This window comes from Schistocerca serialis, chromosome 2 (genome assembly GCF_023864345.2).
Source record: "Schistocerca serialis cubense isolate TAMUIC-IGC-003099 chromosome 2, iqSchSeri2.2, whole genome shotgun sequence".
Lineage (NCBI taxonomy): Eukaryota > Metazoa > Arthropoda > Insecta > Orthoptera > Acrididae > Schistocerca > Schistocerca serialis.
The window spans coordinates 385,374,244-385,399,307 of NC_064639.1; the positions used below are offsets into that span (position 1 = coordinate 385,374,244).

At 43.8% G+C, this 25,064-nt stretch overlaps 1 protein-coding gene across 2 annotated transcripts in view; it reads right to left on the reverse strand.

Annotated features, from left to right (window-relative positions):
• The window catches only part of LOC126457206 (annulin), a 478,708-nt gene that overhangs the window by 178,569 nt on the left and 275,075 nt on the right, over positions 1–25,064 (reverse strand). The window contains exon 1 of one of the 2 annotated variants that reach the window (XM_050093305.1): positions 13,445–13,700. The exons of the other annotated variant lie outside the window; for it this stretch is intronic. Within the exon in view, the coding sequence (XP_049949262.1) occupies positions 13,445–13,601 (157 nt within the window). The 5' untranslated portion in view covers positions 13,602–13,700. Of the gene's footprint in view, positions 1–13,444; positions 13,701–25,064 lie in introns of those variants that run through there. 2 annotated transcript variants of the gene reach the window in all.

Below are 25,064 nucleotides of genomic sequence, written 5' to 3' on the forward strand. Positions count from 1 at the left end.
GAAAGACAAAAAGTGAAGGAGAGGGAGAGGAAAAGTGAAGAAGAGGAATAGAAAGAGACAAGAAGAGAGAGGTGGAGAGGAGCGGTGCTGTGTACCTGTGTTTCACGTAAATCATTGCATTCTTGCATTTCTGGCAAATATAAGAGCAAAAGCTTTCACAACCGGAGTCGATTTCGAGACAATTTTTGTGGGTGTTGTTCGAAACGAACAAATTAATTGTCTTTCAAGGTGGGAAACATCCTCACAATGCCCCTTAAAGGCCGTTGCGTTGAGGCGCATGTGCAACGTGTGAGGTTTCGTCTAAAATCGTCCGTGAATGTCAAAAACACATTGTTCTTGCCACTGGACTCGCATTCGGGAGGACGACGGTTCAATCCCGCGTCCGACAATTCTGATTTAGGTTTCCCGTGATTTCCGTAAATCGATCCAGGAAAATGCCGGGATGGTTCCTATGAAAGGGCACGGCCGACTTCCTTCCCCGTCCTTCCCTAATCCGATGAGACCGATGACCTCACTGTTTTGTCTCTTCCCCCAAACAACCCAACCCAACCCATTATTCTTGCATAAGCAAATTGTAAAACTGACGTTCGTGCAAATTTTATCTCAAGATATGGCGAACTTAAGCAACATAAAATCAACGATTAAATCGATTTGTTTGTCTGGCCTTCTTACTTAGAAACTACTGTGCTTGTAGGCCGCCAGGTTTGTCCCCAATTGAGAACGTTTCCAGCGTTACGGACAAGGTCCTCCAACCAGCTTGGAATTTTGACGATCTAACGAGACAATTGGGAGGAATCTGACAGGATATCCCTCAGGAGCACATCCGAAAACTCTTATCAACCAATGGCAAGCCGAGTAACTGCTTGCATAAGGGCAGAGGTAGAGCGACGCGGATTTGTTCAGTTTGTGAAGCAAATTCTCAGAAAAAATCATCCATTTTTTTAAAAATTCTAATCATTTGAATGTTTATACATTTACGACACGTCAACCGAATTCAGTCCCATTCAGGTAATTCGTTCGTGAAGCATTGATTTCCTTTTGTTATCTTAGAGTGTAATAGTCTACGGGACGTAGATTATCTCAGAAAATGATAAATTTTTGCACAGTTTTGACTTCGGCAAAAGCAAATTGTATGTTTTGCAGAGTCGCTGGAATATGAGACACAGGCATACTGTATGAAAGGTGTGAATGAAGCTAAAAGAATTCATCTTGTGCTGTTGAACCCGGAGATGCTTTAAGGGCGAACCCAAATCGCCTGCCTCTGGCAAAGACTCAGAGCTGTCCGTTTTGTGGGTTGCTCGTGTCTCGTCTCTGTACCCATGTCAAGCGGAGACGGCAGCTGGCAACCACAGGACAGCCACCGCTAGCGGCTGCCGGACGAGCTGTCAACACGTCCGCGGCACGTGTGGATTTACTGCACGGCTGCGGACGGCAGCGTCGGCTAGCGCACAAGGCGAGGACTTAAGTACATGCTACTGAGTGCATTCCTTCCTGAGGTCTGGGCTCAAAAATGAGAACACATCAAGCGCGGCAGTGCTGTTTCCCTTAGTGACAGAGGGAAGCGAATTCGGATTTTAACGTCCCGTTGACGCCCAGGTCATCAAAGACAGAAAACAAGCTCACTTGAACAAGGCTAAGGCAGAAGTCGGTCGCGTCTTTTTTGAAGAAATTATCCTACCATTCTCCAGAAGTGCCTATGATCTTTGCCAAGATAGCCTGACGAATGATATCAAGAAGTACAAGAGATTAAGAGATATGCTTCAGCGGTAATAAAAGGTCAGTAGAGGTCGTTTGAAAGTGTGGAAGTGTATCACAGATGAAAGGGAAATTTAAACGGCAGTCGGTACTGAAGGTAGACAAAGTCGTCGTTGCATAGGGTCCATTGTACAGCGGAATAACGGAAGCGATGTCAGAGTGCGGGAGAAGAGCTGTAGGTAGTTATTTGCTTCTCGCTCCATATGCGATTGCAACTGGGGTTTATACATCTCGTGCTTCACAGCTTTCAAATATCGTGTGAAATATGTATTTACAGTCACCACTGCTGCAACTGAAACTGTTCTTTGTCTCTGCGGCTAGATGCGTTCTTTGCTCGGGCAATGCAAGTGCGCGCAAGTGATTTAGAAGGCATATAGATACGAAACCGCACTATAAATTAAATCACGGATTTGCCATCATAATTGTAATAGCAGCAGCCAAGCCTACAAGCATATTTATTTGCGTAGTCAGTAACACGTACGTGCATGACAAACAAATGTAAATCCAATCTGTAAACACAGGGACTACCAAATATTTGTACAAAGCTCCTTTCTCCAGCCCGTGTACCGTCGCTAGCAGGGTTATCCTCTTATGTGGAAATTAAAATGTGTTTGAAATTTCAATGAATTACAAACATCAGCTGTGTACGGAACGTTGATAAAAATCAAGGGGGAGATTTGAAAATGTGTGCCCGATCGGGATTCGAACCCGGGATCTCCTGCATACTAAACAGGAGCCCTAACCCATATTTTATTACATTTTTTTCGTTATTGTTCGTTGTATTTGGTCGTAGCGGACGTCACATTACATCCGTTGAAGTTCGTTGTTGATCACTTCACTTAGTTTTTTTTCTTTTTTTTTATTACAGAGACGAGCCAGCTCTCTGAGCTACCGTGCCGGCGGCCCCTAAACCACCGAGGATTCAAGAATTAGCACGGCTGCGCGGATTTATCCCAAGCAAGCTCCCCCCCCTCCCCCCCCCCCTCCCCAAGCAGGCCCACATTGTGAACTTACTCCACAGACTACGAATGTAGTGCTCCCTGCCCATTAGGCTCAATGCTCGTGGCAAGTCCTATTCCCGCATGACTTCGAGCGTATGCGTGCATCCGCACAGAAATGATCCTTGCCTTGTGATCTCCGTGATTATATGTGTACCATACACATATAAAATGTGTTTCTTTCAATGGCTTGTTCGTCATTTCTCTTCGTTTGTCCTTAGGAATGTTGCCATAAAGTTTCGTTGCCCTACGAACACTCTTTCTTCATGGAGGCCCTCTCAAGTGGTGAAAGTTTAATTATAACCACCCCGTACTTTGCTCACCACGTCCCATGCCCGCAACGACCGGTGGCGAAATTAAGACCACAGTGAAAGTCCGGAGGAGCTAGCCGGCCGCGGTGGTCTCGCGGTTCTAGGCGCGCAGTCCGGAACCGTGCGACTGCTACGGTCGCAGGTTCGAATCCTGCCTCGGGCATGGATGTTTGTGATGTCCTTAAGTTAGTTAGGTTTAAGTAGTTCTAAGTTCTAGGGGACTGATGACCACAGCAGTTGAGTCCCATAGTGCTCAGAGCCATTTGAACCATTAGAGCCCGGAGGAGCTTTCCACAGATGAGTTCTGCAGTGTCTCTAGAATGCCCGTCTGTCGCGTCACCTCGTACTTCTCAGTTCGGAGCACACAGTGAGCACGTAAATATGCCTAGAACAATAGTGTCCTGCCGAGCGGTTTTGGCTGACTCCATGCAACCCACATAACGTAACTGTCATGCGTTTCTCTCTTCATGACAATCCTCGGCCGCATACTGCAGGTCCAACGAAGACGCTCCAGATGCGTTTTCGATCCTAAGGGCATCACACACACCCATGCCCGAGGCAGGATTCGAACCTGCGACCGTAGCGGTCGCTCGGTTCCAGACTGTAGCGCTTGGAACCGCTCGGCCACCCCGGCCGGCGGTCCTCGTACATATAACAAACTTCCAGACGTTGTTCAGCAATACCTCCTGGGTATTTTGTTATAAGGAACGAATTGCCTCCGGCGGCTCATTACAGAGTAATAATGCAGTTATGATTTATTCGATTTTTTTACCGCATTCACTCTTGTCTCAGATAAAATACCTTCGCGATACTGAAGGAGGCTGTAATATACAATGATCAAAACGTACAACACTCAACACAAAGTAATACAATAACCCTCAGACGAACATCGTACCGTGGTGTGATTACCGTCCCTGGGGAAGGGGGGGGGGGGGGGCACTGTTCAGCGAAATGTCGTTGTGTCGCTCTTGCATTACCCATACATGGGGTGCATTTCGGCCAGCTCTCCGTTAGTAATGCTATCCATACAGCTGTGTATCACTGTAACGTACAACTAACACAGCCGGGGAAACAAATCCAAGATAAAACCCAAAAGTGCTGAATGTAAGCTAGAAGTCGAAGAGCGAAATGGGTACTACTGTTATCAACAGCAGATACCGTGAATGAGTGGAAACAAGACAAACAGAGCATACCATCGACGTTTGCACTGTTGCGCATTATTTTTATGCAATGCAGATACAAAGCTAATTGGGGCAAGAATCCAAAGCATATGCAATAACTCTGTAACGAGGTGCCGGACACCGTAGTTCCCTTGTAACGGAATACTCAGAAGGTATCTCTGAACCAACTCTGGAAATTTGTCGGCTAACGGGCCAAAACATAATGACAGCTGCCGGCCCTGAGGTTTAATGACACCACTGGTATCGAGGACAGGTGAAGGCGCAAGGGAGGCATACGACGAAGCGAGAACGACCACAATGATCTCTCCCCCTTAGTACTGTATATTTTCCCTACCGCGTAACGTGTCCAATACGATACTGGCCACAAATGTGGAGACTATCGTGACCCTCCGCGTGGAAATGACCATCTTCGGAACGAGGAAGATGTTCGGCTGTTCGCGTGCTACTACAGTGTGCATCTACGGAAAGTGATTGAAGAGCGGTGAAATCACGAACTATTGACACGGTGTTCAACGTCCAGGCTTCATCGTAGAACTCTCTATAGGAGGATACGCGGCAATCTATGGGAGCTATGATGGTAAAATACAATCATATCTCCCCAGATTACAGTACTTTGGAGCATACAGTTCAGAATACATTACTGAATATGCGACACCACAATAGACGAACCCTACGTGTTCCCTTGTTGACCAAAGGACATCGTCAGTGACGATTGCAGTCTGTATGGGATCATCAGCATTGGAGCGTTGATCAATGGATGAATTGCGTTTCTTGTTACACCAAGTCAATGGCAGTGGCAGGATACCCTGTCCTCCAGGGCAACGCCTGCTTGAAACATGCAACACGATACAGACGAAGGGTGATCGGGGCATTATTATGCAATAGGATATGTTCATATGGGCGTCGTATAATAATTATTATTATTAAATTCAAACTTAAGCTCATGTCTACAATAGTTTTTAAGGATTTAGATGACTGTTTCAGGTAAGGCTCAACGTTATATTCTTCTCGTTCTATTTCTTTCCTGTGTCGTTTCACAGGACAGGCGAAGCATTACGCAGATAATATTCTAGCGTTTCAAAAATATGTCCATTGTCAAGCACGTTGTATTAACTTTCAAAACCTTAGGAAATACTCGGTAGGGAACAAGACAAGCACGCTAAATTTACATACTTTCGTTCGTGTGTCTCTACTGATAGGTGTTCTCACATTTATAAGAATGTGTACAGGAATTGAACATTTATGGTGGAACAACAATGCACTTTTTCCTATCTTATAACGATGACGTTGAAGGGGCCGGCACAAGGATTGTCTATCAGTCCCGCTCATCTGATCGACAAGACTTGCCGCAACCGTGCGTATGGCGCCTAGAGAAGGGCAACCCGCGATGCACACATTACCTGTCCGCGCCTGCAGAGTGCGGAACGTATACACAGGCGGTACGTCCGAGATTTGACATCATGGACGTCTGGTGCTGCCGCACCGGCTGAATCTGGCACGCATACCACTAAATGATTATTCAACATTAAAGGGCTCTCCAAAGCTACGCTTACGGCATGGGGGTCTGGCAAGGGCAACATCTGGCTCAATCAAGTCCTGTTTCTCTGTACGGTAATTAGTGAATGAAAATGCCTTATAGGTTACAAAACACAGACAGTGATTGTGTAGCAATAGCTACTCTTATACAGGCACACATATGCAACAAGCAAATACGATCTATAAGTATTATTCTCTCTCTCTCTCTCTCTCTCTCTCTCTCTCTCTCTCTCTCTCTCTCCCCCTCTCTCTCTCTCTCTCGCACCTCCTCTTTCTCCCTCTTTCTCTCTCCGTCTTTCTCTCTCCGTCTTTCTCTCTCTCTCTCTCTCTCTCTCTCACACACACACACACACACAACCCTGTTCAGTTTGCTTGCTACACTTGTTTCGTTGCAGTATCTATCAGTGTTATAACAACAAATTGTTGGTGCATAACGAAAACTTCGTGCAACAAAGTGAAAATAGTCGCTTCTCTCAACAGGCTCCAGCGAAATTGAAATGTAATTTAGGAAAGGACAAACGTTACAAGAGAACAAGGCACCCTTGCTGACTCTGAAAGAATTCGACCACCTAACAACTCTTTTCTCATTTCATAAGCTTCACCACCTTTTTTTGTCGGCTCTTAATTTTCTTTCTGTGGTGTGTTAAGCAGCGTTGAAGGAAGCAAAGTAACTTGCGTATTTGTTTCTATGCAGTCTCGCACATACAATGTATTTCATAATAACGTCATCTGTAATGTAATTATAATAATTAGTGATACGATGCTCATATCGGAAAGAAAAAATCAACAGAAAGTAACCTGTCTCAGGCAGAGAGCTCTGGTATTTTATATTAGGTTGTACCAGCTCAGCTATGAGGCGCTGCGGGTGAGATGAATTGGGTTTACTAGCAACAGACACGGACTTATTAATGGTGGATCGTGGATCATTGAGCAATGAAATTCCAATAGAAAGCTACTTCAACCTTAGTTCTACGAAAATTGTGTGACAAGACACTTCACAGAAAAGTGATAAAATTTTAAATCAATTAACAGAGAAGAAATCGAACGTGGAAAAAAAAAATTAGAACGATGGAAAGACGTGGTGGCAGTCTGGTAAAGGTGAGACCAACCCACATCCAACGACAATGTGTAGCTCTCTCGTTATTTGAGGATAGTAGCCGCACCGAGTGAAACACAAGCACAAGCGGCAGCGTCGCGTAATTTTTACTTGACAGTTTGTCGTCATTGAGCTAACTACGAAATTCCTCCAGACTAGAATAGACAGCATCACTGAATCAGGAGATGCAGAACGCAGAATTCCCGAGTGATGTTCCTTGGTTACAAGAAGTGAGGTATTGGATTCGCATTCAGGAGGATGTTGGTTGAAAAACTCGTCCGGTCAGTGGAAGTGTAGGTTTTCCATGATTCCCCTAAATCATTTTAGGAAAATGAAGGGATCATTCCTTCAAAAAGAATGCGGCATCCTCATTCCCTCTAAATCCGAGTTTGTGCTCCGATCCTAATGACCTCGTCTTTGATGGGGTGGTAAACCATAATTTGTTTCCCTTCCTTCCTTCGTGACAAAAGGTTCTTACACCCTTTCCCTTTCTTTACTTAGACACAAGGAAAATACAGCTGGTCTAAGAAACTCTTTTGATAGATCACATAAGTCATTAACAAATCGCTCTTAGTTTCGGAAATGACAACTGTGTCAAAAGAGAACCGCCCGGAAGGACGAGCGCGTTAGAGCGCAGCTTCCGGGATAGCGGAGCCGAGTCCGCCGTACGTCGAATCCACCTCGAGAAGTGCCAGTAAGCCGCGGTTTTTAAGCTGTTTCCCATATTCATTTGAGCAAATACCGAGATCGCACCCACCTCTGGCCTCAGTTACATACTACTAAAATTTTTCAGAACGTTCTTACATAGATTTACTCTGTACGAAGACATGGAGTAAACAGATCCCGCCCCGGAAGGGGGTGGGGGAGGGAGGGGAGGGTGGTGACTTCGGGAAGAGTATGTGGCCATCAACTACCATCAACTCAACTCATGAACAATGCGGACCTCATAGTAGAAACGGGAAATGGCAAAAGTAGGAGGAGGAGGAGGAGGAGGAGGAGGAAGAGGAGGAGAAGAAGAAGATGGAGAAGTACGTCAAAACGGAGCTGCGTTGTATAAGGAACGATCAAAAAGTTTTCATTCGAGGAGCAGTGCGTCTCCGATGCGTGTGTATAAGTACCGACGTGTAGGCAAAAGGTTAGTTTGGTCTTCGAACGGCAACTTTTTGATTGCCTCCTTATATCTACAATTTTTACTGTAGCCTGATTGTGAAACAATAGTGAAATAAGTTAGAAGTTCTAAATTAATAAAAACGACGCTTATTTCTTCAACAGTTTGATTACGAAGTAATTCTTCTTAAAAATCTATTTGCTCGAAATATAAGCTACGGGTACATTTTTATTCTTACTCTTCAAGCTAAAGTATCTAAGAGAGCAAAAAATCAGATATTTCATGCATAGTTGACAGACAATAGCGCCAAGATTTGTACAACGTCTGTCGCCGTGAGTGCTAAACAGTATATCATCTGCACCATTATTTATTTTTCAGAGTATGCTGAGGTGTACTCAAGATAAATCAGCGTTGCTTGACAGTTGGTCATATTTTGTGTTTAATCCTGTAATTGGTGGTTGGAAGCGGCTGAAGCTGTTTTTCTCTGTGCGCTGCACCTCGGATGAAACATTGTTTACAGTAATTACAGCGAGATTACGGAACTGGGGTGGAGATTAGAGCCTCTTCGGACCACTCGAAATAAGACGTTAAGAAGTACCTGAGCACGTGGTCCCGACAGTGCGCCGTAACGTAACTCAGAGAACAATGGGTGATCAGGGGGGCCCATCCTCGCGGGGCGCCTGCGAGAAACAATACGAACGCGTCTTAGTTAGCTCGCTGCTTTACGATATCGTCTAACGACGCCCGAGGAACATACGGAGCGCTGGGAAGAGGATCATTCATCAGACAAGTGTTTATGACAAGTGTGTCCTAATGTCACTCCAGGGCGAGGCTGCGATAAGCCTCGATTGCTTGGGCTATTACACGCTTCGGACGTTAGGCCTATCCTTACATTCAAATGAACACCAGTAATGCTTTAACACTACTTTACATAAATAGGCACTGGAGGTCAATAATGGTTCAGTACTGTTTTCCAAACCAGTGTATGTCACCATACTTATTATTGTTTTATGAAACGTGGAAGTTTTACTTCAGCTTTTGGAATAAACCGCCTTCTCACAACAAAACCACAAGAAGTTTTTTTCTTTCGTTGCTTAACCAGCTTCGGAATGATGCACTGAAGCATTACATTTTCAGTGCACACGAACATTGATAAGATATGATGGACAACACCGTCTGTTTATGTACATTTGGAAACGGAATGTAGTATTAAGATAATTGTTATGGCTTCCTTATTGGAAGTCTTACTCAATTTCTTAATTGTATCAGGTGCTGACTCCTACGGATGCCAGAAGGTGGAAAAGCGGTTATAAAATTTTGATTTCTTTCTACAGAGCAAAATATTATATAATTATTTTAGATCTTTGATCATAACTACCTCCAGGAAATAGTTTTCTTTTGCCGGCTGTTCCAATCACTGTAACCTGATCCTGAAACAGCGGTACGCTGCAAGTGATTTTGCTATCGTGCAGTACATACTCTTGAGTAACAGTGTTAGAGAAAAGAAAATGAAGCAATACTTCCCATCTGTAAATTCACAACAAAGCGATGAACACAATATCAGTTTTTTCTGAAGTGCATTCCCTTTTTTCCCCTCTTTATACGTCCAGTCTCTATTACATCAACCCTTTAGTAACTTACCATAGAATCGAGCGCATGTTTTCGTTACATATGAACTTCTAAGAAATTACAATTTTTATTGCCTCTATCGGCCAAACTAAATCCGGCCGCTGTGGCCGAGCGATTCTAGGCGCTTCAGGCTGGAACCACGTGGCTGCTACGGTCCCAGGTTCGAATCCTGCCTCGGGCATGGATGTGTGTGATGTCCTTAGGTTATTTAGGTTTAAGTAGTTCTAAGTTATAGGGGACTGATGACCTCAGATGTTGAGTCCCATAATGCTTACAGCCGAGCCAAGCTAAGGTCTTACGTTTTGATCATACTATATGTGTCATTTACAAGTATATACATATAAAAATACGTTATGATAACGACGTAAGTCACTTTATCAACAGGAACGAGTCACCAGTATAGAAAGTTTTGCAGTTCGATTTATTTAAAAAGTGCTGTGGCTTGTTTAATGACAATAGACGACATGAAAAAACGGAAGTGATCAAGAGAGAGAGACAGAGAGAGAAAGAGAGAGAGAGAGAGAGAGAGAGAGAGAGAGAGAAGGAGAGAAAAAGAAAGGAAAGATTGTTTTGATCATTATCCTTTCCACACTGCTATCTTGTCACGGTCCGTGCGGCTCCCCCCCGTCGGAGGTTCGAGTCCTCCCTCGGGCATGGGTGTGTGTGTTGTCCATAGTGTAAGTTAGTTTAAGTTAAATTAAGTAGTTTGTAGGCTTAAGGACCGATGATCTCTGTAGTTTGGTCCTATAAGACCTTACAACAAATTTCCATTTACACCGCTGTCTTGATATCGAGCACATTTACAGGGAGCTGTGAAACACAAATCACTTTCTAAGCCATTACTCTCTTATATACTAATAAATAACAACTACATCAAGTCTCAGTTTTTGCTGCACAGGACACCAAACGATGTGTGGTGCAGGGTACATATGATAACAGTATCATTTACTTCGGCTATCCTACTGGTAGTTTACGCACGAGGAAATGGCAGTCGACACGGGCATATCTCCCGTATTTCTCTTGAGTTACATTCATGGTCATTGTGCATGCGATACGTCCGTGGGCGAAAGTAATGTGTTTCTTGAAACGATTTGACACGTCTGCCCTCGAATGTTAAGAATAAGCTCTTCCGTGACTAAAAATGCATTTATTACACGGGCACCCAGTTTGGAGTTTGGTGTGTTTGAGCGTTTCTATGACTCTCACAGTGGTAAAGACACCCGTATTTGTCTATTAAGAAAACAAAGGGATGTAAGTGACGAAATGCTATCACAGCTGATGTACAATTTTCGCTTGCTGTGCTACCCTGAGGTCTGTCGTCATAGTTGTGCGGATCTTACGCGACTAATGTATATTACATGGGCTGCACCACGACGAAGTTTCGGTATGCATTCCGTCAAACAATAGCTGTGCCATCATTCCAACGGATGGCGCACACATTATCTGGTTTTGCCTGTGCTTCGCCTCTGCAGATTAACAGCAGTTTCAGTTGACATCTGTTGTAGATTTCTGCTCTAGAAAAGGTATCGTGTTCAGAAAATAAGGGATGTAGGGAAGAATTTAGCAGCCCGTCGATGTCGCAGTGGTACAGCCGTACTACTGTACAGCCGTACTACCAGTTCTGTTGGATGAGGATTCTGGGGAACATTCGTCCATATCCTACTTAAGAAACCTTTCCAGAATTCTCCTGAACATGGGACAACTACCTTGGGATCGTCATACCAGAGTTCATACAGCAGTCTTCTGGAATACGTTTCCATTCCGCTACGACCTGTCTCTGTGTCAAGAGACTAGATTAAATGATAACTGTCAAGAGGTGTTAGATACCTACGGTCATTGGTCACCGGTACTACTCTGCAGCGTCAGTTGCATGCAGTTGCGAACTGCCATACCCCGCAAGGGCGACGTATCTTTAACATAAATGTAGATAGAAACAGGGGGTCTTATTGATTGGCGACTCCATGAAGTGCTGTGTCTGAGTTTAATTTGTACACCACAGCTTCCAGCACTGAAGATGATCACTATGTGGTCGTAAATCGATTCTGCTATCAATAAAACATCAATATTACGGCCAACGCTGACCTTCCTTTTAATTTAACAGGGGGTCTATTTTAACTGACAGATCAAAACTAGAAATGTATGTTGGCACCAGTTTTTTGTTGCCAGCTCATATATTTGTGGATATGGATCTCTCTGGCACATCTAGCTTCCTCGCTGGCTCGTTCATTTGGCTCTTCCTAGGAGTGGGAGAACATGCCGAAAGTGTCACATTGCAACAGGGCGGAGCACCACCGCACTGGCACCTGCATGTAACAACATTTTTCAACAATGAGATACCTAGACAATGGACTGGCCGTAATGATCTCGTATTGCACCAGTGGCTCAAGGTCGCAAGATCTCTCGGAATGTGTTTTTATCGAATTTTATTCCAACAACTTGGATGTACTGCGATGTCGCACAGTAACAGCAGCGAATGCAGTAATGCCAGACATGCTCACTGAGGCATAGGACAAAGTTGAGTATCATCTCGTCACGATTTATGAAAAACACAGAGAAAACCCCTCTTTGTAATGAATTAAAATGTAGCCCACCACTTGTTAAAAAGTTGCTTATTTTACTCCAAGTAAGGTTTTGGCTCTTGTATTGAAACATTTTGCAGTGGAAAATTGTGCTCTGGTGAACTAGAGCGCTGGAGCGGTTGTACTCCAATTCAGCTCACGACTGTGGAGCCGCCGCGCTCTACGAACGTGGACAAACTAACACTTCTTCATAACGTTAAAAACGTTCTACGTCTCCGATATCTGGGCATGTACCGCATCCCAGCGATTGTGGCATGTCATACGTGCGATAGCTTATTAAAACAGTCGAGCAAAGATGAAACGAACATCAGCGGCACTCGCGGCTGGGCCAACGAAGCAAATCATCAGCTGCGGCCGAACTTTAACTCGACTACAATCACCGAACGGGGCAGCGCAGTGCTTAGGACAATGGACTCGTTTTCGGTAGAACGACGGTCCAAATCCCCGTATGGCCATCCAGATTTCAATTTTCTGTGATTTCTCTAAATTGCCCAGGGAAATGTCAGGATGGTTCACTTGAAAAGGGTCCAGCCTATTTCCTTCCCCATCCTTTCGTAATCATAGCTCGTGCTCTGTCTCTTCTCACCGTGCTGTCCGAGCGTCGCTGAAATAAAGTCTTCCTTCCTTCCTTTTTTCGAGTATAATCAGCCTGATTAGGAACCCAGGCACGCTTAACAATGCAGCACGGAACGCGGCACCTGAAGACGACGACTGGGCATAAAATGGAAGCAACTCCTCTGCTGTACACAGGAAATCATACCATTCAGCGCGTGGATGATTTTCGTGCGTCCCGTGGACGGAACATTGAACTTCAGTCAAAGATAAATGAAACCTTGGAGCCTATAGCCGAGTGTAGAAAATGTAAGGGTGTATCTCCACATAGTATAAACGAAATGCTCTTGTGAAATTGCTTTGTTTTTTAAATATACGAACTTTGTAATCTAATGTATCAGTCAAAATTCGCCCTACGTTTCTGTCTTTATTCGTGTAGATATGTAGGCTTGTGAAATTAGATACATCTATTTGAAACACCACGTACATCGACGGTCATTACTCGCTCATACTGTTCTATTGCGCCTGATCCAAGTAGTTATAGGCTGTATTTCATAACGGTGAAGTACTGTCTCGGGAAGGTTTTGCTGTTACTGAGCAGTCTAGGAAGTACATGAATTCTACGTAGTTCTTGGTAGGACAAAATCCTAGCGAGCCTATACCATCAAGCAGCAGAAGTGGAAGCGACGAGGTACTTACCAGGCGATGGCGGCGAGGGCACCACAGCGGCGGGCGGCTTAGGGAGGCTGTCAGGTCTGCGTGTCGACCCGCCCCTCACGGGCATCAGAGGGATGCCGCCCCCGCTGCCTTCGTTGGGCTTGAATACCGCCCTGAACGTCGAACAACAGTTACCCATCGCTAGACAGGCCGTCCTTCCCTACTGAGTGACTCCGCTTCGGTACTGGTTGCAACCCGGGCGCGAACAGAACAGAACAGATGCGACTGCTTCGGTGGGAGACGCCGGACTGACGCTACGCGGGCCGGGCCGCGCCTCCTGAGGACCACCTCAGCAGCGCCCCTAGCGGGCGGCGCGCGAAACTCGCGGCCGTTCCAGGAACGCCGCCGGCCCGCCGTGTCCGTGGACACGCCGCACCGCTTGCCGGGGGCTTCCATAGTCGCGTTCAGCGACGCGACAGACGCTCACATCCCATTCCAGCGTGTTGTGCGTAACCGGCACGCGGTCCGACGGATTTCCGCCCGGCTTGCAGCACTGGGTTCTCCGTGAAGGCTGCCGAAAACACGCAGCTCTTCTAGACAGACGTCAGTTCGTGGAACTGCGAGTGTTCCAGTTGCGCCAAATCAGTTCAAGGCCTTAACACCGAACACGGTAGAAAATGCTGATTACAAACTAACTGAACTGCCACGCACGCATAAAATGTCTACACGTGCCGACTTCACAGTAGATAGGATTGACGGAGGACATCGAAAAAGGTCAAAGTACGAGGGTCACTCCAAAAGAATGCACACTATTTTTTTAAAAAATCCACCTCTAATTCTACATGTTTGAAAGTTTTACAGTGTTTAGATTCTTCCTTTAGGAACAATATTTTCATTTCTCCACATAATTTACATCCCTCTCAACTGTCTTACGCCATCTTGGAACCAGCGTTTGTATACCCGCACAGTAAAATTCTGGACCAACCTGTTGGAGACACTGTTTGGCAGCGTGCACAAGGGAGTCATCATCTTCAAACCTTGTTCCACGAAGAGAGTCTTTCAGTTTCCCAAAGAGATGATAGTCACATGGAGCCGGGTCAGGACTGTATGGCAGGTGTTTCAAAGTTGTCCATCCGAATTTTGTGGTCGCTTCCATGGTTTTTTGACTGACATGTAGCGGTGCATTGTCGTGCAACAGCAAAACATCCTGCTTTTGCCGATGTGATCGAACACGACTCAGTCGAGTTTGAAGTTTCTTAAGTGTCATCACATATCCATCAGAATTTATGGTGGTTCCAATTGGCATGATGTACACAAGCAAGAGTCCTTCGGAATGGAAAAACACCGTAGGCTAACTTTTCCAGCAGAATGTGTGGTTTTGAATTTTTTTTCTTGGGTGAATTTGAATGATGCCACTCCATTGATTGCCTCTTCGTCTCTGATGAAAAATGATGAAGCCTTGTTTCATCACCTGTCACAATTCTTCCAAGAAATTCATCTCCACCATTCTCGTACTGTTCCAAAAGTTCGCTGCATACCGTTTTTCTTGTTTCGTTGTGAGCCACTGTCAGCATCCTGGGAACCCACCTGGCACAAACCGTTTTTAATGCCAACACTTCCAGTATTCTGCAAACACTTCCTTCCCCCTTCCCAACGTAGCGTGACAATTCGTTCACTGTGATGCGTCTGTCAGCAGTCACCAATTCGTTAACTCTCTGCACATTGTCTGGAGTGTGTGCAGTACGAGGCCTGCCGCTGCGAGGACAATCCTCAATATTGCCGTGCCCGCTTTCATCACGTAACCTGCTTGTCCACCGACTAACTGTACTGCGATCGACAGCAGCGTCTCCATACACCTTTTTTAACCTTTTGTGGATGTGAATGTTTCCCACTTTCTCGTTTTCTCAGCACAGGAATTCTATGACAGCACGTTGCTTCTGACGAACGTCAAGTGCAGGAGCCATCCTGAAGACGACTGTGACGGCGCCACTTACGGGAACAGGTTGAACTAAGCTGATATGAAACTTCCTGGCAGATTAAAACTGTGTGCACCGACCGAGACTCGAACTCGGGACCTTTGCCTTTCGCGGGCAAGTGCTCTACCATCTGAGCTACTGAAGCACGACTCACGCCCGGCCCTCACAGCTTTACTTCTGCCAGTATCTCGTCTCCTACCTTCCAAACTTTACAGAAGCTCTCCTGCGCAGGACAGGAGAGCTTCTGTAAAGTTTGGAAGGTAGGAGACGAGATACTGGCAGAAGTAAAGCTGTGAGGGCCGGGCGTGAGTCGTGCTTCAGTAGCTCAGATGGTAGAGCACTTGCCCGCGAAAGGCAAAGGTCCCGAGTTCGAGTCTCGGTCGGTGCACACAGTTTTAATCTGCCAGGAAGTTTCATATCAGCGCACACTCCGTTGCAGAGTGAAAATCTCATTCAGGTTGAACTAAATTTGAAAACAAGCGGGAAGAATGAATCTACACACTGTAAAACTTTCACACATGGAGAATGAAAACTGTATTTTCACAAAAATAGTGTGCATTTATTTTGGAGTACCCTCGTAATATTACGATGCAGTAGAGAGAGAGAGTCTCGGGTACGTTAAGCTAGTTGGGACGGCAATAATTAAAACAAAGCAATTTTTTCGTTGCAGTGAGAGCTTTTCACGAAATTTCAGCAAGCACCCTTCTCCGAATGCCACCTACGAAGAGAGAAATGATCATCATAATAAAATATGAGAAATCAGAGCTCGCACGGAAATATTTAGTTGTTCCTGTGTGTAGTGTCTGTTCTTTCGGACTTCCGAATAAATAATTAAGGTGAGACAACCAAAGACCTCTTCACCTCAGATGCACTCCAGGATCGAACTCTTACGGGAATCGACGAAATGCCGCGAGTAATGAGGATAATGAGCAAGGGGCACTTACAGTAGTAGAGTCTAGGCAAGTTGAGAATTAGGTCTGATGGGAAGCGTGCTCGGGTAGTTCGTGGAGTTGCAGTGACCACTTTCTCTAGATGGCTCAGTGGTCACAGCATCGTAAGCAGGACACCTTGGTTCGAATGCCGGTCAAGCACAAATTTTCAACATTTCCCTTTGTTTTCAATCAATGTCCACTCGCAGCCAATGTCTGTAATTCATTTGTGAACGTCTTACTCGATTAACTTGTGCAAACCTCTTCATCTCTGCATAACTGCTGCAACTTTCATCTATTTGGTTTCCCTGGACAACACTATCCCCCCCTCCCTCTTTCCCCACTCCTCTCTCACACGCCCCTGACCACCCCCCCCCCCCCACACACACACAAAAACACATGCATAAAAATTTTCTTCCATGTCCAAATTCACGATTCCTTGGTGCCCTAGGATCATCAATCGATTCCTTCTTTTAGTCGAGTTCTGCCATAAATTCCTTTTCTCCTCATTTAGATTCTGTACCGTCTCATTAATAACGCGATCTACCCATCTAAGCTATACCATTCTTCCGTAGTGCCACATTTCAAAAGCTTCTATTCTCTTCTGCCTGATTTGTTATCGCCCACGTTTCACTTCCCTACAAGGCTATACTCCAAATCAATTCAGAAAAGACTTCCTAACACTTATGTTCGTATTTGTTGCTAAAATATTTCTTCTTTTCAGAAAAACTTTTCTTGTTATTGCAGTTTGCTTTCTATTTCGGTGAAATTCGCTGGACAAAGAGACAAGTTCATTTCTTAGTTCTAGTGTCTCATTCCGTAATCCCGTTCCCTCAACTTCGCCTGGTTTAATTTAGCTACATCTACTTGTCCTTGCTGTGTTTTCGCTGATGTTCCTTTCTGCGCTATACTGCACCATACTTCGCACAACAAATGAAAATCAACAATTTCCTCGTAGCCTCTCTTCAAGCCCATATAACTTCCACTTTCTCAGAAAGAACTGTTATCAATTCCTCGTAGCAAGTACTTTCGGTCTACTTGGAAGCTTGTACCTGGCTAACAACCTAAAATTTTTTCTCCTGCTGTGTTACTTCTGCTTCCGTTACTGCAATCCGTTTTATTCTCGAAGCCTTAGCCTTACTGCGAGTTTCATAAGCATCCGCAACTTGTCTACTTAGTGTGGTTAAATTTTAAGGTTACTAGTTTATATCTGGCGTCCAGTGAAAGTGATATTAGCTCCACACTTCCATTCAATGTATCATACATGATATCTTTACAATGCATATGTTTCAAAACGAAGGCGTCAGTAATCTGTATGTGACGCCAAAGAGGTTCTGAATACAAGCAATGTGATCTTTGGTTGTCAGTAGCAATGTCGTTGCCAGTAGCATCCTCAGACAAGTAAGTGACACGGGTGTTGGTCATGCTATTGAGCGGTCTGGATGTTGCTATCAGAGCACACAAATAAAAATGCAGGGGATGTTGAATTTTGGAAATATGGTTTGATAAAGACTGGCCCTAACAAATTTTCTTGGCTTACCTGTGGCAACAGAAACTCGGCACTGTTCGAAAGTGATGAACATTAAAATACAGCGCAGCAGCAGACAAGCTAAAAATAAAGATATTCACGTAATGTTGCCGTTGCGTTCCTTCCTTGCGCGTAATTTGTGATGTGTTTGAAAAAAGAAAAGTTCTAATGGGATTCTATTTATTAGTTCAGATTGCTTAGTTTCATTGGTCAGTAGCGATTAAACAGAGGTATCTGTTTGTAAAACTTGCACTCGGAGTTGTAGATGTACCCCTCATGGCAGAGAAATATTTTTTAATGTTGTTGTTGTTATTGTTGTTGTTGTTGTTGTGGTCTTCAGTCCAGAGACTGGTTTTATGCAGCTCTCCATGCTACTCTATCCTGTGCAAGCTTCTTCATCTTCTGCAACCTACATCCTTCTGAATCTGCTTAGTGAATTCATCTCTTGGTCTCCCTCTACGACTTTTACCCTCCACACGCCCTCCAATAGTAAATTGGCGATCCCTTGATGCCTCAGAACATGTCCTACCAACCAATCCCTTCTTCCAGTCAAGTTTTACCACAAATTTCTCTTCTCTCCAATTCTATTCAATATCTCCTCATTAGTTATGTGATCTACCCATCTAATCTTCAGCATTCTTCTGTAGCACCACATTTCGAAAGCTTCTATTCACTTCTTGTCCAAACTATTTATCGTCCATGTTTCACTTCCATACATGGCAACACTCCATACAAATACTTTCAGAAACAACTTCCTGGCACTTAAATCTATACTCGATGTTAACAAATTTCTCTTCTTCAGAAACGCTTTTCTTGCCGTTGCCAGTCTACATTTTATATCGTCTCTACTTCGACCATCATCAGTTATTTTGCTCCCCACATAGCAAAACTCCTTTACTACTTTAAGTGTCTCATTTCCTAATCTAATTCCCTCAGCATCACCCGACTTAATTCGACTACATTCTATTATCCTCGTTTTGCTTTTGTTGATTTTCATCTTATACCCTCCTTTCATGACACTGTCCATTCCGTTCAACTGCTCTTCCAAGTCCTTTGCTGTCTCTGACAGAATTCCAATGTCATCGGCGAACCTCAAAGTTTTTATTTCTTCTCCATGGATTTTAATACCTACTCCGAATTTGTCTTTTGTTTCCTTCACTGCTTACTCAATATACAGATTGAATAACATCGGGAGAGGCTACCACCCTGTTTCACTCCCTCCTCAACCACTGCTTCCCTTTCATGCCCCTCAACTCTTACAACTGTCTTCTGGTTTCTGTACAAATTGTAAATAGCCTTTCGCGCCCTATATTTTACCCCTGCCACCTTATTTCTTAATAAGAAGTAATTTTTGTACAGATGGTTGTAATTGTCAGGGGATTTTTTTCATTATTCTGTGTAGTTTTTGAATACTAGTCTCTTTCGAATCATTTAAGAAATGTAATACATTCCACAGTCTTTTAACGAAAATTTAGATTTTTAATTGTGTGTCGCCGCACTGCATTCTGAGTAACAATGTTGTTAAAACTGAAGCTTAATCTGCTTAGAATAGCTTCATGTCCTTTCACTGCACTGTGCAAGGCTTTCTTTCATTTTTATTTAGTCCTCTGCTGCGCTGTATTTTAATCTTCATGACTTTCGAGCAGTGCCGAGTTTCTTTTGCCACAGGTAAATCAAGAAAATTTGTTAGGGCCAGGTTTATTTTACAGTCTGGACAATAAGATCATTAGTACTTAAATACTGTTTTCCAGAATCGTTATCTGGCTCAGCAATGGTAAAGATGAGTTCATATTTCATTTCATATGCAGACAGGTTTTATTCCTATCGTGTAATCTTTCGTTTGCGTGTGTATAATTTAGTGTCTCGAATTTTGTTTAATCAGTCTGCGTTCGTAAAAGTACAGGGCATTTCCACAGAAATATTAGGTTTGTTACTCTTTCAAAATACATTTATAGTTTTATATAGAATTTTTATTCTAACAATTATGTGTGTCGAAGTTGCAGTTACGCATTGCAGCACTTTTCACTGCCCTTCACGATACAGAATCTCTCAGAACAGCTTATTTAGGATACAGATTTACGTTTTCTAATTATTTTGGCAAAGTTAATTACAACACAGTTATACAGTTTCAGACCTCCGGCGACTCTATATCAGATAGCGTTTACGTAATTACAGCACTTGTATTGTTCAGGATTACAATACAGATACACACGAAGTTAAGAATAGGAAACCAGGTCAGTTTAGTTCAGTATACAACAACAAGTCACATAGAAAACTACAAAATCCATTCTTTTAATACGCGCACAGAATTTTAGCTGAGCTTCTCCTCATACAAGTAAATGTAGGTGTACTTTATTCGTTCTTATTATTTACTCAGTGATCAAGACATCGGTTTTCCGGTCACGTAAGGGAGTACGTGAAAATGCAAGGAAGTCATAGGAAGGAATGCAAAAGACAGAAGATCATTCTGTGAAAAGAAGCAGCTCCTAACGTAAAAAAGCATGAAACCGGAAAAAGTTTAACGAAAAGCTATGTTTTGAGCAAAGGTCTGTATGGAGACAAAACATGGAGGATGGTGAAGTTAGAAATTAAATTAGAACAATCCCTTCATGCTTGATGTCTTCCGCGACAACAGTACCTTCCAGCGGGATAACAGTCCGTGTCACAAGGTCGGCATGTTGTGAGACGTGTGATCAATGTTCTTGCTCAACATTCTATTCGTGTCTGTTGTGCATAAAACGTGTTCATTCATTCCAGCTCCCTAGTTCTTTGTGTTTCGTTGATTCTGAAGAAGCGAGAAAGTTCTATACATGACACTGTAAGTAAATTGATGATTTGAGTGATGGGATTGTCGCGTTCGCATTAAAATGTTGTCGCTAGTTTACTAAAATGTCCAACTTATCCTTGATGACCGGACCTTTTACAGCAGTATTGTAGACAGCCTTCATAAGGTGCGGGTTAGTGTTTCAAAGCTCCCAAATGAGATGCTAAAATGAAACCAGAGGCAGTCGAAAGGAGAGTGTGTGTTGCGCTCCTTTGTATGATTACACATTCCCTCCGAGTACACCCTTACATCTGCAGTATATCTTGACATGTTAAAATTGTTTCCCGTTCGCCAGTTGTGTTGCTCCGACGTGGATTAGTCTTCAACAGACGACGTAGCGCCTCAATGGAGTGTAGATATTTTGGCTTTATCATTCCTGCCACGACTTTTCATGGATATAATAAAGCAAAGTAAAAAATACCCAAAATTGCTTCCCGCAAGAACTTTTGAAACATTGCTCATCTGGTACTACAGATTAACGAAACTATATGATGAAGGAAATGAGAAAGTTTCAAAAACATTCTACCATAGCAAAAATAAACATTTACATCTACATCTACGTGATTACCCTGCTATTCACAATACAGTGCCTGACAAAGGGACTAGTGTACCATCTTCAAGTTGTCTCTCTACCGTTCCACTCTCGAACGGCGCGAGGGAAAAACGAGCACTTAAATTTTTCTGTGCGAGCCCTGATTTCTCTTATTCTATCGTGATGATCGTTTCTCTCTTTGTAGGTGGGTGCCAACAGAATGTTTTCGCAATCGGAGGAGAAAACTGGTGATTGAAATTTCATGAGAAGACCCGTCCCAACGAAAAACGCCTTTATTTTAATTATTGCCACTCCAATTCACGTATCATGTCTGTAGCACTATCTCCCCCATTTTGCTGCCCTTCTTTGAACTTTTTCTATGTCATCTGTCAGTCCATATGATGCAGATCCCACACCAAACAGTAATACTCCAGAATAGACCGGACAAGCGTGGTGTGAGCAGTCTCATTATTAGACATGTTGCACCTTCTGTGTCTTCTGCCAATGAATCGGTGTCTTTGGTTTGCTCTACCCACAACACTATCTATGTGATCGTTCCAATTTAGGTTATTTGTAATTGTAATCCCCAAGTATTTAGTTTAATTTACAGCCTTCAGATTTGTGTGACTTACCGCGTAATCGAAATTTAGCAGATTTGTTTTAGTACTCATGTGAATAACTTCTTTATTCAGGGTCAATTGCCACTTTTCTCACCATAAAGATCTCTTATCCAAATCATTTTGCATTTCGTTTTGATCATATGATGACTTTACACTTTCTAAGTATTGTGGCAATGAATTGCAATCTTTGGTTTTCTCTACCCACAACATTATCTATGTGTTCGTTCCAATTTCGATTATTTGTAATTGTAATCCCTAAGTGTTTAGATAAATTTACAGCCTTCAGATTTGTGTGACTTACATCTGATGACTTTACAAGGTGGTAAATGACAGTATCATCTGCAAACAATCTAAGAGGACTACTCATATCGTCTCCTATGACGTTAATATAGATCTGGAACAATAGAGGGCCTATAACACTGCCTTGGGGAACGCCAGATATTACTTCTGTTTTACTTGATGGCTTTCCGTCTGTTACTGCGACCTGTGACCTTTCTGACCGGAAATCACGAATCCAGTCGCACAACTGAGGCGAGTTTTGTTAGGAGGCTCTTGTGAGGAACGATGTCGAAAGCCTTCTGTAAATCTAAAAATCAATTTGACATCCCCTGTCGATAACACTCATTATTTCATGGGTATAAAGTGCTAGTCGTGTTTCGCAAGAATGATATTTTCTGAATCCGTGCTGACTATGTATCAATAAATCGTTCTCTTCGAGGTAATTCATAATGTTGGAACACAGTATATGTTCCAGTACCCTACCGCAAATCGACGTTAGTGATATGGCCCTATAATTTAGCTGATTACTCCTATTTCCCTTTTTGGGTATTGCTGTAACGTGAGCAGTTTTCCAGTCTTTAGATAGTGATATTTCTGTGAGCCAGTAGTTTTATGTAATCGATAAATATGGAGCTATCGTATCAGCATACTCTGAAATGAACCTGACTGGTATACAGTCTGGACCGGAAGCCTTGCATTTATCAAGTGATTTAAACTGCTTTGCTACACCGTGGATATCTACTTCTATATTTCTCATCTTGGCAGGTAGCAGGAGGACTGTAGAAGTTGCCACCCCCCCCGTACCCAACACAGACCTGTTATATGCACTGTGAATCCTGTAGTAGTGCCTGAAGAGGTACCATTCAAATGGAGGTTTAACTTCAAGAAGGCTGACAGGCAGAAGTTCAGTGAAGAGTTTGGCTCAAAAGTGATAAACATTCAACCGCAACCTGAAATGTACGAAACCTTCATCAAATGCGTACAACAAGTTTCATAGATAACTATTCCGAGAGGATTCAGAACTCAGTATTCCAGGAACGTCCAGTGACTACGAAGTGTTGTTAGAAAGATACCAAATTCGCTATGAAGAGGATCCATTTGCAGAAGAAACGATCCAAGCTGCTGAAATATTGCTGCAAGTCATTTCAGCAGCTCGCAAGGCCAAGTGGAGTAACCTGGTAGAGAATTTCGACATGAAACTGAACAGTAGACAAGTCTGGAAATTGCTTAAAAACCTGAGTGGCGACCCTGTAAAATCACATGACAATTTTACGAGGGTAACCCCTGATAAAGAGGCAACCCAGCTCCTGCAGAACGGCAAAATAAAAGGAAGGATGCCCAGAGAAGCTCTTCAGCTCGACACAGAAACAGAGCATTATTTTCTTAGTTATCCTTTCACCACGGCTGAACTCGAAGTTGCCATCTCCAACTTGAAGATGTATAAGGCTGCAGGTGATGATGACCTTAGAGTTGAGCAGATAAAAGGCTGTAAAACGATGGAGTGCCTACTAAGCCTAATGAACACATGTGTCGCCAAGCTACACATCCCCAAAATGTGGAGGAAGTCCCGAGTCATTCCAACACTTAAGCCTGGGAAGGAACCAAACAATCCAAAAAATTTTCGGCTTATCTCCCTTTTATGCCACACTTTCAAGATATCAGAACGGCTGGTACTTAACCGAATCGGTGCCACCCTCGAAGTGAAGTTTATCCCACAACAAGCAGGCTTTCGTGCTGGCAAATCATGCTGTAGTCAGATCTTGAATCTAACCCAGCACATCGAGGACGGTTTTGAGCGTGGTGAGATTACTGGAGTCGCTTTTGTTGATCTAACAACTGCATACGACACTGTTGCTAAGGACTACCAACTAACATCCCTTATTAGCACCTTCCTTCAGAACAGAAGATTCCAAGTTTCTTTACAGGGTAGGAGAAGTAGATAGCGAACACAGAAGAACGGTCTCAATATCTACACAAATGATAAGCCAATACCAGCGAGTACTAAGCTCTTCATGTATGCCGATGACACACCAGTAGCTGTTCAGATGCAACCTTTAAAGAAGTAGAGGGAAAACTGTTTCTAGCAATGGTTGAACTCTCCAAGTACTATTACGCCAACCACCCGAAGCCCAATTCCCGTAAAACTCAAGTGAGCGCCTTCAACTTACAAAACAGGGAAGTGCAGCAAAAGCTGGACATCACATGGCGAGGAGAGCAACTGAAACATTGCCCAACACCAGTCTACCTAGGTGTCACACTGGACAGGGCTCTAACATACAGGCAGCAATGTCTAAACGTGAAACAGTAAGTCATTGCTCGCAATGGGATACTTAAGAAGCTGACTGGCAACAGCTGGGGAGCCAATCCGCACCTCCTAAGGACTTCTGCACTTCCGCTTTGTGTATCAGCCGCTGAGTGAGCTGCTCCTGTGTGGAACGCTTCGGCTCATGCTAAGCACGTCGATATTGCCGTCAACGATACTGCAAGGATCATCTCAGGAAGCTTGAAGCCAGCACCAGTGCGGAAACTGTATCCGATTGTTGAAACAGCGCCAACCAACATCCGGAGGGCCATTGCTGCAGACAATGAGAGTACAAAGCAGGAGAATGACCGCCGATATCCTCTGTATGGTTATCAGGCAGCAAGATCCCGCCTTAAATCACGCAAGAGTTTCCACACTAGTACTGCGCTACTGGAGGGAGCACCAGAGGCAATCTGTCTTGCAACATGGAAGAGCTCACTGCCCGTAGACGTATCACTAAAAGAAGAACTAGCTCCTGGCGCAAACTTACAATACCCTGTGTGGAGGTCCCTCAACCGCCTAAGAGGGTCGTCCCCCGATGCAAGGCCAACCTGAAGAAATAATGAATCCTTCCAGCGAGCGCTGACACCTTTAACAACTGCGGAATTGAAGACGATCCAAGCCACCTACTTGTATGCCCTCTCCTGGACAACCCATGCCCAATACAAGATG